Source organism: Podarcis bocagei (assembly GCF_964188305.1).
Source record: "Podarcis bocagei genome assembly, chromosome: 4".
Lineage (NCBI taxonomy): Eukaryota > Metazoa > Chordata > Lepidosauria > Squamata > Lacertidae > Podarcis > Podarcis bocagei.
In genome coordinates, this window is record NC_138128.1 from 25,445,539 (window position 1) to 25,459,839 (window position 14,301).

Below are 14,301 nucleotides of genomic sequence, written 5' to 3' on the forward strand. Positions count from 1 at the left end.
TAATTTTTTTTTTCAAACTGCTAGGTGGGCAGGAGCTGGGACCGAACGACGGGAGCTCAACCCGCCGTGGGGATTTGAACCGCGGGGATTTTCAAATATTAGATATATTCAAAATAGTAGCAAAGTGAATATCTGGCCCATCATCAATGTATATTTGCATGGACAAAACATGCAGCTACTCCCCAGAAGCATGCAAAAGACTGTAGGTGACATGCAGTGATACCTGTGTCAACAGATTTCCACTTGTACAACACAACTTCTTTTTCCTCTCCTCCCACCTATAGCCCACATACCACCCTCAGATATGCTCTGGATTATTCCACATCCTCCATAGAAGATTTTGGGGGGTTGCAGGAGCAGCAGATAGGACAAGAGGAAGGAGAGAGCCATTCACATGACATGGGATGTCACGCAGCGAAGGCAGGTGTGATACCAGCCTTTTACATCTGACAAGATCGAAAGAACTAAAACCAGATGATTATATAATAGGACACTGTGCTGTGCACAGTTACCTGGAACTTACATTGAACTCCATAGGCATTGCACTGCAAGTCTATTTGGCTTTTCGAAATGGAAAGTTCTGCAGTGTGTTCTTATACAAGGCTACACTTATTCCTAAAAACCCAGCACTTCACAGTTTTGTAATGTTTCCTACAAGACTTCTTTCCAATAAGATGTAGTGATGGAAACCAACCTGGAAGGCCTTAAATTAAGAAGAGGAGTTTGGATTTGATATCCCGCTTTATCACTACCCTAAGGAGTCTCGAAGCGACTAACATTCTCCTTTCCCTTCCTCCCCCACAACAAACACTTTGTGAGGTGAGTGAGGCTGAGAGACTTCAGAGAAGTGTGACTAGCCCAAGGTCACCCAGCAGCTGCATGTGGAGGAGCGGGGAAGCGAACCCAGTTCACCAGATTACAAGTCCACCACTCTTAACCGCTACACCACACTGGCTATCCCACCGCTTATCTTACATAATTTCATGTAAGATAAGGCTACCAATGTCTTCTGGCCATGACAGATATGCTCTTCAATGTCAGAGGCAATGTACCGTATTTTTCGCTCTATAGGACGCACTTTTTCCCCTCCAAAAATGAAGGGGAAATGTGTGTGCGTCCGATGGAGTGAATTCAGGGGGGGAGGCAGGCAGGAAAAGCCCCCAAAAGCCGCACAAAAGCTCCACGAGGCTCTTGTGGGCTTTTCCTCAGAAGGGAGAAGGGACTGACGCGGCCAGTCAGTCCCTTCTTCCTCCTCGTAGAAAAGCCCATAGGAGCCGCGCGCTCCTTAAAGGGTGTGCGGCTCCTGTGGGCTTTTGCGGGAGGTGGGGGTATTGCCATAGAGAGGTTGCATGGGGCTAAAGAAGCCATAGCCCCGTTCAGCCTCTCCCGGCTGGAGGGACAGCGCACGGCTATGACAGCAGCCTCTTTAGCCACGCGCCACCTCTCCAGCTGGGAGAGGGGCGTGGGGCTAAAGAAGCAATAGCCCCGGGATTCCCCGGCAGCCCCGAGAAGCTCGCGGAGCAGTGGGAAGGCTTCGTGCCTTTCCGCTGCTCCCCGACCTGCTCTTTGGGACTGGCGGTGGGGGAAAGCAGTGCTTCCCACCACCACCAGCGCCACAAGCTCAGGGAGCTGCGGAAGGCTGCGCACCTTTCCGCTGCTCCCCAACCTGCTCTTTGGGGCTGGTGGTGGGCTTCCCCCCACCAGCCCCAAAGAGCAGGTTGAAAGGAACCTGAAGCCTGGAGAGCGAGAGGGGTCGGTGCGCACTGAAGGCGACTGAACGCACCCTGAATGGCACCTTGTTTTAGAGGGGGAGAACAAGGGGGGGAATTCTCCCCCTCTCTGCGCAGCGCCTCCTGCCGCTTCACTGAAGGGGCGCTTGGCAGAGAGCGGGAGAAATTTTTTTTCTTGTTCTCCCCCTCTAAAACAAAGTGCGTCCTATGGTCCGGTGCGTCCTATAGAGTAAAAAATACAGTAAAACGTGTGCTCCCTAGCAGAGAGCGCGTGTTGCGGTGGGGGATACAAGCCACCCCATTGTTGTTGGGCTGATTTGTGGAGGGACCCAGGCAGTGTACTGGTTAATCGGGTCACTGGGGAGAACTGCTTGTTGACAATTTTGAAGGAGGGGTCAGAGGTTTTAAATACTGGTCACCCAACTTTGCACCGGATCACCCGCCCACCCTCCCTATATTGGGGGGGGGGTTGTTCACTTGACCTTGCTATGCCTGTCATGGGGTCGTCTGCTTTGTGGCAGGGGCCTGGTACGAATTTGTCCATTTGGCTGATTGGCTGGTGCCATTTGGTTTTGCCTACTGCGTAGCAAATCGTCACAACTTGTAAAGTTGACGGTTAGGAATTGGTTAAAATTGGTTGGTGGAGGGGTAAGTGCCTACCCCTCCAATGGTGGTGCGGAAAGGGAATTCCGTTAAAGGAATCCAGGGGCTTGCCATTCTTTTCGTCCTTGTCCCTGGCATCGGACTTGGGCCGTGCAAGCCCCACCGGAACATGAGGGTGAGAAGTGAGGGACTGAGGCCCAGCTTCATTTTCTCCCCAAAATTTGTTTCCCGCACTGGCTTTCGCTGGAATCCGGGAGTCAGTTCTGTCCCCTGGGCAAGGACAGACAGTCTGAACCAATGCCTAAGCAACCACTCACCTGGATGTATTTAAATAAAGTTGTGGCCAAAATCGTGCTGAAAACCCAAACCAAAATTGATGTGTGTGGCTTGGGGACCTTGACATGCAACTCTGAATACAAGTAGGGGGGAACCACAAGTGAGGAGAATGTGTTAGGATCAGGTCTTGCTTGTGGGGCTTCCAACAGGCATGTGGTTGGTCACTGTACTACAGGACAATAATAATAATAATAATAATAATAATAATAATAATAATAATAAATTTTATTTATATCCCGCCCTCCCCAGCCGAAGCCGGGCTCAGGGCGGCTAACAACAATCGAATAATCAGTCAAATAATCACACAATCTAAAAATATTTCATTATAAAAATTAATTAAATCAAATTGATGGCAACCAATTAAGCAAAATTCTAAGCAGGTTGCCAGAGGAGGGAGTCAGGCTGCGCCCTGACCAAAAGCCTGGCGGAACAACTCTGTCTTGCAGGCCCTGCGGAAAGATGTCAGGTCCCGCAGGGCCCTAGTCTCTTGTGACAGAGCATTCCACCAGTTTGGAGCCGCAGCCGAGAAGGCCCTGGCTCTAGTTGAGGCCAGCCTAACCTCTCTGAGGCCTGGGACCTTGAGGATGTTATTATTTGCAGACCGTAGGTTTCTCTGTGGGGCATACCAGGAGAGGCGGTCCCGTAGGTACGAGGGTCCTAGGCCGTATAGGGCTTTAAAGGTTAAAACCAGCACCTTAAACCTGATCCTGTACTCCACCGGGAGCCAGTGCAGCTGGTATAATACCGGATGAATGTGCTCTCGCAGCGAAGACCCCATAAGGAGTCTCGCTGCGGCATTCTGCACCCGCTAGAGTTTCTGGGTCAGTCTCAAGGGCAGCCCCACGTAGAGCGAGTTACAATAATCCAGTCTGGAGGTGACCGTCGCATGGATCACAGTGGCTAGGTCAGGACGAGAGAGATAAGGGGCCAACTGCTTAGCTTGGCGGAGATGAAAAAATGCCGCCTTTGTTATAGCTGTAATCTGCGCCTCCATAGAGAGGGAGGTATCGAAGATTACACCCAAACTCTTAACGGCCGGTGCTGGCACTAATTGCACCCCCGCAAGAGATGGGAGTTGCCCCCTCGATCCCATATCGTCCCGCCCCAGCCAGAGGACCTCTGTCTTCGAAGGATTTAACTTCAACCGGCTCCCACGTAACCATCCAGCCACAGCTTCCAGACATCTGGTCAGTGTGTCTGGGGCCGAGTCAGGATGGCCATCCATCAACAGATAGAGTTGGGTGTCATCAGCATACTGATGGCAACCCAGCCCAAAACTCCGGACAAGCTGGGCGAGGGGGCGCATAAAGATGTTAAAAAGCATCGGGGAGAGAATTGCACCCTGAGGCACTCCACACACCAAGGAGTGGCGTGATGACAATTCCCCCCCAAGCGCCACCCTCTGTCCCTGACCAGAGAGAAACGAGCGCAGCCATTGAAGGACTGTGCCCTGGATCCCCACGTCGGCAAGGCGGTGGTCCAGGAGTTCGTGATCGACCATGTCAAAGGCTGCTGACAGATCTAGAAGAATCAGCAGCCCCGACCCGCCTCGATCCAGCTGCCTGCGGAGATCATCTGTTAGGGCGACCAGAGCCGTCTCGGTCCCATGACCAGCGCGGAAGCCGGACTGGAATGGATCCAGAGCAGATGTTTCATCCAGAAACCTACCAAGCTGTTCAGCAACCGCTCTCTCAATCACCTTACCCAGGAATGGAAGATTCGAGACCGGGCGGTAATTGGATAGATCTGAGGGATCTAATGATGTTTTCTTTAAGAGCGGACGCACCACCGCCTCCTTCAGTTCCCCTGGGAATATCCCGGTGCCAAGGGACAAATTGATGATATCCCCCAGGGGGCCCCGCACCTCGTCTGGACACGCTCTAATCAGCCATGACGGGCACGGGTCAAGAGGACAGGTGGTGGGCTTTCCAGCTTGGAGGAATCTGTCCACATCGGCTGGAGATATCCGGTCAAAGTGGTCCAATACTGGACCCGAGGACAGTCGAGGGGCCTCCAGTTCCTTTATTGTATCCAAATTGGCAGGGAGGTCATGGCGGAGCAACAGGACCTTCTCCGCAAAAAAGCTTGCAAATGCCTCACAGCTGTGTGTCAGATTATTATTTAAATTTGGCTGTCCTTCAAGGGACGTTAAAGACCGAATTATACTAAATAATTGCGCCGGGCGAGAGCTAGCGGATGCAATGGAGGCCGAGAAGTAAGACTTCTTAGCGGCCTTCACTGCCATCTCATAGGTTTTCATAAAAACCCTATAAGATGTTCTTGAGGCTCCGTCACGGGCACCCCGCCATACTCGCTCTAGCCGTCTGAGGTCCCGCTTCATTTTCCGAAGCTCCTCGGTAAACCAGGGAGCCCGGTTTCTGCGGGGTCGCAGAGGGCGCTTAGGTGCGATCTCATCGATGGCTGCCAGGAGCTGGGTATTCCAGCCCTCAACAAGCTCAGTCAATGAGTCGCCAGGGGGAGTAAGGTCCCGCAAGGCTTGACGGAATCTATCCGGGTCCATCAGCCTCTGCGGGCGAGCCCAAATCGGCTCGCCACCTAAGCAGGGTGGGGGTGGAAAGTCAATCCTGGCTTTCAGAGCGTAGTGATCAGACCATGGCACCTTCATCAAAGGAGACATGATCACATCTATACCGGCACCAAAGATCAAATCCAGCGTGTGGCCTGCTTGATGTGTGGGGCCCGAAACAAACTGGGAGAGCCCTAGTGTCGCCATGGAAGACACCAGGTCCAGAGCCTGTGAGGAGGGAGTGGCATCAGCATGGAAGTTGAAGTCTCCCAATACCAATAGGTTAGGGAACTCCAAGGCCCAGCCGGCCACCGCCTCCAGCAGGCCTGACAGGGTGGCTGCTGGTGCGCTAGGTGGCCGGTACACCAGCCAGACAGCCAAGCTCTCCTCGGAGCCCCACACTAGGCCAACACATTCAATGCCGGGGATCGATGGCGATGGCAGAGCCCTGAAAGAACAATTTTCCCGGATTAATACTGCCACCCCTCCCCCCCGGCCCACAGTCCGTGACTGGTGGAGGACGGTGAAACCCGGGGGCGCCATCTCTCATAAGGTAACAGTTACCCCTTCGCGCACCCAGGTCTCCGTCACACAAGCCAGGTCGACTCCCTGCGAGATAAAGAAATCTCGCAGGGTAGCGGTTTTGTTGCCTATAGACCTGGCATTGCACAACACCAGTGAAGGAGGTGAGTAATCCTTGCTCACCCTACCCTCGTCTCTCGGGATGGGGCGCAGATTGGAAGGGGTACGAGCATATCCGTATCTCGATCCCCTTCGCCTATAACATCTGCCCCCACCGCCATACCTCCCTCGCCCCTCCACAATGGAATACATGGGCTTTGAGGCCTGGTTTAGTGGGGATTTTCCTATATTCTTATAAATGAACGATTATGAAATCTCATTTAGAGTTATTCACTAGGAAGTTCGCAACTTTCCTCCTGACCATTTATCATTTAATGATTCAAGAGAGCTGTTGTTTCCTCCACATACACACACACACACACACCACAGCCAACAATGGTTCAGTTTTCAGACAATCAGCTGTGGCATAGTTCCTTTGAAACATTCTAAAATTGTTACTTCCTCTGCAGCTGAGTTGGTCTGACAGCACAGTAGATTGTGGTCACCAGAGCCAACATAAGCAGATCTACCAATACAGCATTTGTTCTGTCAGCTGCAAGCCAAACACATTAAATTAATACACAGTTTTTCAGCAACCTTCACAGATCAGGCAAGTTAAGATAGCATTTGCTGTGACAGATGCAAGTCAGCGGACACAGAAAACCAGCAGCTGCAGAGAACATGGAACAGAAACCAATCGCTTCCTATCTTTCTCAGCATATAAGCACACTGTAATGGTGGAGTGTAACTCTAAAACCCAAAAGCAAGCAAACAAGAATACAGAGACTTATAGGGCACTATAAGAAAAGGAGCGGAAAGGCAGACTGGACCCCAGCACTTTTCACCTTCCAAAATTAATGGTTTTGGGAAAGCACATGAAAGACACACAACCACCCACAGAAAAAGAGAAAGGAGAAAAGTATAAGACAGGAGTTTGTTTAAACTTCCTACAGGTAGTGGGAAGCAAACATAAATTTACATGAACTGCTAGTTGTAAAAGCAGAAGTTAATACACAACTTAATATTTACTTAGATTTACTTGTCAATAACAATCTCTGGTTTAGTAGCACCTTAGAGACCAACTAAGTTTGTATACCCAGAACAAACTTAGTTAGTCTCTAAGGTGCTACTGGACGATTTTTTAATTTTTTTAAATTTATTTCGACTGTGTCAGACCAACACGGCTACCTACCTGAATCTCTGGTTTGTTAGTTATTTTGTACCAGTGTACCCATCCAAATTTTGCTTTGGTGATATAAGCTTTATTGATCAGCTATACCACATTATAAAATTAAAAACAATGCCATAATATGTCAACTGGCTAATCAAATGATTCTGAATAGATATTTTTTACACATTGTGCTGATATTAGTGTTGGTGGATTTTTTAAAAAATAGATGTTTAGCTGTAAATACATAAAGGAACTTATAAATCCTTGCATTTATCTCTTCCTCTCTCCTGCACCTATATAAATGTGTGTGTGTGTGTGTGTGTGTGTGTGTGTGTAATTGCACCTTTCTAAATACCTGTTAATGTAAAATAGTTATTGCGGCAACAGTTCTAGAAACGTAATTTAACTAGAGCGTCATGTAAAACAATGCCAAATTACTGAAAAGATGGGAATTTATATGCAGTAGAACGTGCAGCATTTCCTGTTAACCGAAGTGCATAAACTATTTAACTCTTTTTGATCTTTTGGCCCTTCTGGGATAACCTCCTTCCTGGTTTTGGCTCAGCCCTAAAATTTACTGTGAATGTAAGAAAGAGCAGCTAAGAAAGAGCAGCTAAGAAATTTGCAGGTACACATCTCTCACAACCATCAAAGACACAACTTCTGGGCAATCTTGTGTCACAGCACGTTAGAAACAGAGTAGTGTGCTACTCAAAAGAATAATCAAAACAGGAAGTAGCATTAACTGCCTCATTGAAAGCTACTGGCCAGTAGACAGGATGCAAATATTTTGAACACACACTATTATGATGCTTCAAATGTCAATCAATCATGTTGGTGAAGAAGAGAATGAGAAAATGAGTCTTTAACCATTTATAAACTTAGAAGGAGGGAAAATGCAGTTACCTCCTGGCTATCCTTGTTCTGGTTTGGCCAGAAAATCTTGTGATAAAGACTTTCCATTGAATTGCTAGAATCTGATCGATCAAAGCAGTGTCTATCCAGAACCTCCAATGTGTGCAAAACGCGGCTGATAGTCACCCCTAGAAGACACAGAAACAGAAGAGAGTACATTTACATTGTGAAATCCGAAGAATTCTTTATATAGTATTGACTGTTGGTATATAAAACAGAAAACAAAAAAACAGAACAAATAAAAGTTTCTACAATTGTTTTCTTTTGTAGAAATTAAGGAGTTGTATGTACTTATGTGTAATAAGTTCATTTCATGTTTCGTTTTGTGTGTGTGAGTATTGTATTTATCAAATTTTTTAAAAAATAGAATTTTTTTTAAAAAAGTTTCTACAACAGCACTGCCTTGTTTTGATTCCTTATAGAATGGTAGGAACTTGTCTTAAGTATTTGATAATACCATCCACCCTTTTCAGTGTTTTTCTTCAAGTCTCTACTGCTTTCCTTCTGGCTTTAACCTGCCTAGTCGCATCTTTCAAAATAGATGATTGCAAGAATTTAGGATGGATCAATCATCGAAACTGGAGGCATTTTAGCCTCCTTCTAATGTATCACACTGAAATCCAAGAGGAATATAGGCCAGTAAGGGCTTACAGTACCCGATATATATCTTTAAACTTGATCCCCCCCCCCACACACACTTTTTACCTGCAGTTGTTTCTTGGCATTTGTCAAAAGACCATCGCACTTCCACAGCACGGCCTCTTTGCTTTATCTGCTGTTCTACTTCATAAATCTTTCCCCGTACCTGAAAAGGAGTAATTGGCTAGTGTTTGCGAAAATCACATCTCAAACACATGTCAGATTTCTCCTAGGCTTATCCAGTTTCTTGAGGGCAGAGAACAACTACTAAACAGACATAAAGTAATAGCAGCTTTGGATAAACCACGTCAGACAAAGAAGCAGTATGGTATCTCCCGTTTACTATCTTACAGGCTAAAATGGGACCACTTTTCTAAAACGGCTTGCTTCAGAAAACATTCCAAAATCTTAAACTAAAAAATAAATAAAACTCCAGAGTGGCAGCACAAATGGCTTCTCTCATCCCCTTGAACTTTCTGGTTGTCGTTTTCTGAATCTTTCCAACTCAACAATATCCATTTTCAGGTAAGGCAAGCAGACCAACTCCACCCTGCTCACCCAGCCATTTCTCAGTGATACAGAAGAGATCAGCCTCCTTATCCTTAAACAAATCATGGATGAGGGAGGTCTTACTCAGAGTCGACCTGGCATTCAGCAACAACCATAATTTCCCAGGTTGCAGGAGGCACTGGCACACAGCACAGTTGCTAACTACCTGTGCCATGTGCTCCTTACCTGGCCTGCCTCACCCCTCCACACCCCACACCCTTCTCCTTGTCCAGAACCACTATGACTGGGGCCACCCCCCGCTCTGCCCAGTTTCTCTCTTCTGAGGCACATCTTTCTTCCCGTAATTAAAAACAAACCCCAAATTTAAAAACGCACAAGTTAGAATGCAGTTTAAAATAATTTAAACAATGAGTACAATAATAACGGGTGGCGCTGTGACGGGTGGCGCGGGTGACACTGTGGGTTAAACCACAGAGCCTAGGACTTGCTGATCAGAAGGTCGGTGGTTCGAATCCCGGCGACGGGGTGAGCTCCTGTTGCTCGGTCCCTGCTCCTGCCAACCTAGCAGTTCGAAATCACGTCAAAGTGCATGTAGATAAATAGGTACTGCTCCGGCGGGAAGGTAAACGGCGTTTCCGTGCGCTGCTCTGGTTCACCAGAAGCGGCTTAGTCATGCTGGCCACATGACCCGGAAGCTGTACGCCGGCTCCCTTGGCCAATAAAGCGAGATGAGCACGCAAGCCCAGAGTCAGTCACGACTGGACCTAATGGCCAGGGGTCCCTTTACCTTTACTTACAATAATAACAAAACAAAAACCCAACAGTACTCCAGCCAAAGCGTCTGTTCAGCTGCCTCAGCTTTTGTAGCTGGAGTCAGTCAGGGCCTTGCCCTCCTAGGCCAGGTAGTGATGCCATCATTAGGGACTGCCCAGTTGGCATAAACCAGGCATGTCCAAAGTCTGTTTTGGGGGCGTAATCTGGCCCGCTGGTCAGTTTAATCCGGCCCCTGTGGCAGTTTATTTCCTGGGGTAAAATCCTTTAAAAGGCTCAACAGCTTCAATCCTAAAAACAACATTGGTCATGTTCACTTCATCAAATCTGCCAGGGCTTTCTCAAAGGCAGTTCCCTGTTTGCTGAACGTCTTTCCTGACAAGGTGCATCTGTGTCCCACATCCATGACTTTCAGGAGGAACTGATAAAACAATCCCATTTACCCAGGCATTTGATAGTGAAAGATACTTTTCCTGGCAATTCTGAAATCATTGGATGAAAAAATGTTTTTGAACTGTTTTTAATAATAATAATAAATTTTATTTATACCCTGCCCTCCCTACCCAAGACTGGGCTCAGGGCAGCTAAGAACCAATGATAAAAACAGGTTGATTGAAATACAACTTAATAAACAAGATTAAAATACAACATTAAAACATTAAAATGCAGTCTCTTCACAGGAGGAAAAAGGAAAAAAAGAAAGAGAGGGGGGGAATCAAATTGATTCTAAGCCAAAGGCCAGGCAGAACAACTCTGTCTTACAGAGCTTTTAGAAAGTTTTAATGATATTATTTTTTATTATGATTATTAGGAGCTAGGGCTGGGGGGGGGGATGAATAAAACAATAAATAATGGCTAATAGATTCTCAGAAAGTCGAATCCAACGACAAAACTCTATTCTTGCTTTTTCCCCTCCTATTCTGCTAAGGAATCACAGTGATACACACTCGTACGTAAAGATAGCTCCCTCCAAAGGAGAAATGAGGAAAATCTCTCACATGAACACACTTTATAAACACAGTCATCTAAATGACTCTAGCCTAGGATACATAATTTCTCAGCACATTACATGCATTGTGTACATTTTTAAATGAATATACCTGCTGATTAAATGCAGAATTTCCTCCAGGCATAGGTAAACTAGATGGAGCAACTTGAAGTAAATCCAAAGGTGAACCAGGATTGATGTTTTTACTTTCATTTGTGGAATAATTCCACACCAAGGCACTTGGGCAACAGAGAGTTATTGTCTGCAGCGGGAAGAATATAGAAATAATTTCATTTAATAAGATAATTCAATTCAATTCAGATCATGCAAGTAGATGGCCAAAAAATACCAGTACAAAACTGCAATGAAAGTAGTATCAGAAATTGTTTACTTTTTAAAAAAATCCAATTAAAATGTCCTTTAACATATTTAATTAGAAGTTGCATTTTAATATGGATCGGCTCAATTTACATTTGTATCTCTTTCATGCCAATCTCAATCTGATCAGAGAGAAGACACACTAGTACATGCCTAGAGACGGGGGGGGGGGGGGAGAGAACCCCGCTGAGTATATGTGTGCTATTTTGGGGCTCAGTTTACAGAGGATTCAAAGCTTCTTTCTAAAAAATTAACAGACTGAAATCCAAACAATCCAAATCCATCAAAATGCATCCTGAAGCTATTGCAATTTGGAAGACAGCTACCGTATTTTTCGTCCCAAAGGACGCTCCGTCCCATAGGACGGACCTAGTTTTTTGGGGGGGAAATAAAGGGGGGATTCCTTTATTTCCCCCCCAAAAAAACCAGGTCGGGGAAACCGAACCAGGTCGAGGAACAGCGGGATGGCGGCGCTGCGCCTCCCTGCTGTTCCCCGAGCTTGTGGGGCTGGCCGATGTCTGCCCGGCGCATGGGGCGCTCTGCTTCAGGGTGCCCTGCGCGCCGGGCAGCAGGCTGCTATACGCACCATGGGGAGCCCTGCGGGGAACTCCTGCAGGGCTCCCCACGCTGCGGATGTCTGCCCGGGGCGCTCTGCTTCAGGGTGCCCCGCGCGCCGGGCGGCAGGCTGCTATACGCACCGTGGGGAGCCCTGCGGGGAACTCCTGCAGGGCTCCCCACGCTGCGGATGTCTGCCCGGTGCGAGGGACGCTCTGCTTCAGGGCGCCCCTCGCGCCGGGCGGCAGGCTGCTATCCGCAGCCTAGACAGCCCTGCGGGAACTCCCGCAGGGTTGCCTAGGCTGCGGATGTGTTCCCTAAGCGCCAGGCGCTCTGCTTTCAGCGCACCCGGCGCTGCGGGAATCAGGCTACTATCCGCAGCCTAGACAGTCCTGCCGGACCTCCCGCAGGGCTGCCTAGGCTGCGGATGTCTTCCTGAAGCCTGGAGAGCGAGAGGGGTCGGTGCGCAACGACCCCTCTCGCTCTCCAAGCTTCAGCGAAAGCCTGCATTCGCCCCATAGGACGCACCCAGATTTCCCCTTCATTTTTGGAGGGGGAAAAGTGCGTCCTATAGAGCGAAAAATACGGTACAGTGGTGCCTCGCAAGACGAAATTAATTCGTTCCGCAATTCTCTTCGTCTTGCGGGTTTTTCGTCTTGCGATGCACGGTTTCCCATAGGAATGCATTGAAAATCAATTAATGCGTTCCTAGGGAAACCACCTTCAGGCCAGGTCCGGGGACAGTCTGTCCCCGGACCTCTTCTGAAGGCTGGGGGGGGGGGACAAGGGCTTTTCTTCCCACCCCCAGCATTTTAAAAAACCCTGGGACAGCGGAGGACTTCTCCGCTGTCCGGGGGATCTTAAAATGCTGGCGGGCGGCATTTTAAAATCGCCCCGAACAGCGGAGGACTTCTCCGCTGTCCGGGGCGATTTAAAAGCCCCTGGGAGGGCAGGCAGGGGGGAGCAAAGACTTTCGCCCCCTGCCCGCCTTCAGAAGGTGTTCCCACCCACCCACCCCCGCCTGGCTTCGCAGCAGCGCTACGAAGCCCGGCAGCTGGGGCAGCTGTTCCCGCCCCCCTCCCCCCTTCGGAACATCATTCCGAAGTGGGGCGGCTGGGGCAGCTGTTCCCGCCCCACCTCCCCACTTCGGAACAGCGTTCGGAAGTGGGGCGGATGGGGCAGCTGTTCCCGCCCCACCTCCCCCCTTCGGAACATCGTTCCGAAGTGGGGCGGATGGGGCAGATGTTCCCGCCCCCCCCCGCCCCCCTTCGGAACATCGTTCCGAAGTGGGGCGGATGGGGCAGATGTTCCCGCCCCCCCTCCCCCCTTCGGAACAGCGTTCCGAAGTGGGGCGGATGGGGCAGCTGTTCCCGCCCCACCTCCCCCCTTCGGAACATCGTTCCGAAGTGGGGCGGCTGGGGCAGCTGTTCCCGCCCCACCTCCCCACTTCGGAACATCGTTCCGAAGTGGGGCGGCTGGGGCAGCTGTTCCCGCCCCACCTCCCCCCTTCGGAACATCGTTCCGAAGTGGGGCGGCTGGGGCAGCTGTTCCCGCCCCACCTCCCCCCTTCGGAACATCGTTCCGAAGCGGGGCGGCTGGGGCAGCTGTTCCCGCCCCCCCTCCCCCCTTCGGAACATCGTTCCGAAGTGGGGCGGCTGGGGCAGCTGTTCCCGCCCCACCTCCCCCCTTCGGAACATCGTTCCGAAGTGGGGCGGATGGGGCAGCTGTTCCCGCCCCCCTCCCCCCTTCGGAACATCGTTCCGAAGAGGGGCGGATGGGGCAGCTGTTCCCGCCCCCCCTCCCCCCTTCGGAACATCGTTCCGAAGTGGGGCGGATGGGGCAGCTGTTCCCGCCCCACCTCCCCACTTCGGAACATCGTTCCGAAGTGGGGCGGATGGGGCAGATGTTCCCGCCCCCCCGCCCCCCTTCGGAACATCGTTCCGAAGTGGGGCGGATGGGGCAGATGTTCCCGCCCCCCCTCCCCCCTTCGGAACAGCGTTCCGAAGTGGGGCGGATGGGGCAGCTGTTCCCGCCCCACCTCCCCCCTTCGGAACATCGTTCCGAAGTGGGGCGGCTGGGGCAGCTGTTCCCGCCCCACCTCCCCCCTTCGGAACATCGTTCCGAAGTGGGGCGGCTGGGGCAGCTGTTCCCGCCCCACCTCCCCCCTTCGGAACATCGTTCCGAAGTGGGGCGGCTGGGGCAGCTGTTCCCGCCCCACCTCCCCCCTTCCCGACCCCCAGCATTTTAAAACCTCCCCGGGACAGAGACTTCTCTGCTGTCCCTTGGAGATTTTAAAATGCTGGGGGTCGGCAGCGAACGCTTCGCTCCCGCCCGCCAGCATTTTAAGATCGCCCGGGGCAGGTGGGGGGAAGGCAGGCGGGGGGGGAGCAAAGACTTTTGCCCCCCGCCGGCCTTCAGAAGAGGTCCTCTTCTGAAGGCCGGCTGTGGGCGAAAGTCTTTGCTCCCGACCGCCAGCATTTCCCTATGGGCTTTCGTCTTGCGATGCAAGCCCATAGGGAAATTCGTCTTGCGAAGCGCCTCCAAAACAGAAAACCCT

The 14,301-nt window shown here is 50.3% G+C and overlaps 1 protein-coding gene across 2 annotated transcripts in view; it reads right to left on the reverse strand.

Annotated features, from left to right (window-relative positions):
• Positions 1-14,301, reverse strand: part of MED12L (mediator complex subunit 12L) — a 187,874-nt gene that overhangs the window by 149,462 nt on the left and 24,111 nt on the right. For both annotated transcript variants that reach the window (XM_081190734.1, XM_081190735.1), the window contains exons 8-10: positions 10,924-11,073; positions 8,609-8,708; positions 7,895-8,031 (exon numbers count right to left, since the gene is read on the reverse strand). In XM_081190734.1, coding sequence (XP_081046860.1) covers positions 7,895-8,031; positions 8,609-8,708; positions 10,924-11,073 — 387 coding nt within the window. The remainder of the gene's footprint in view (positions 1-7,894; positions 8,032-8,608; positions 8,709-10,923; positions 11,074-14,301) is intronic.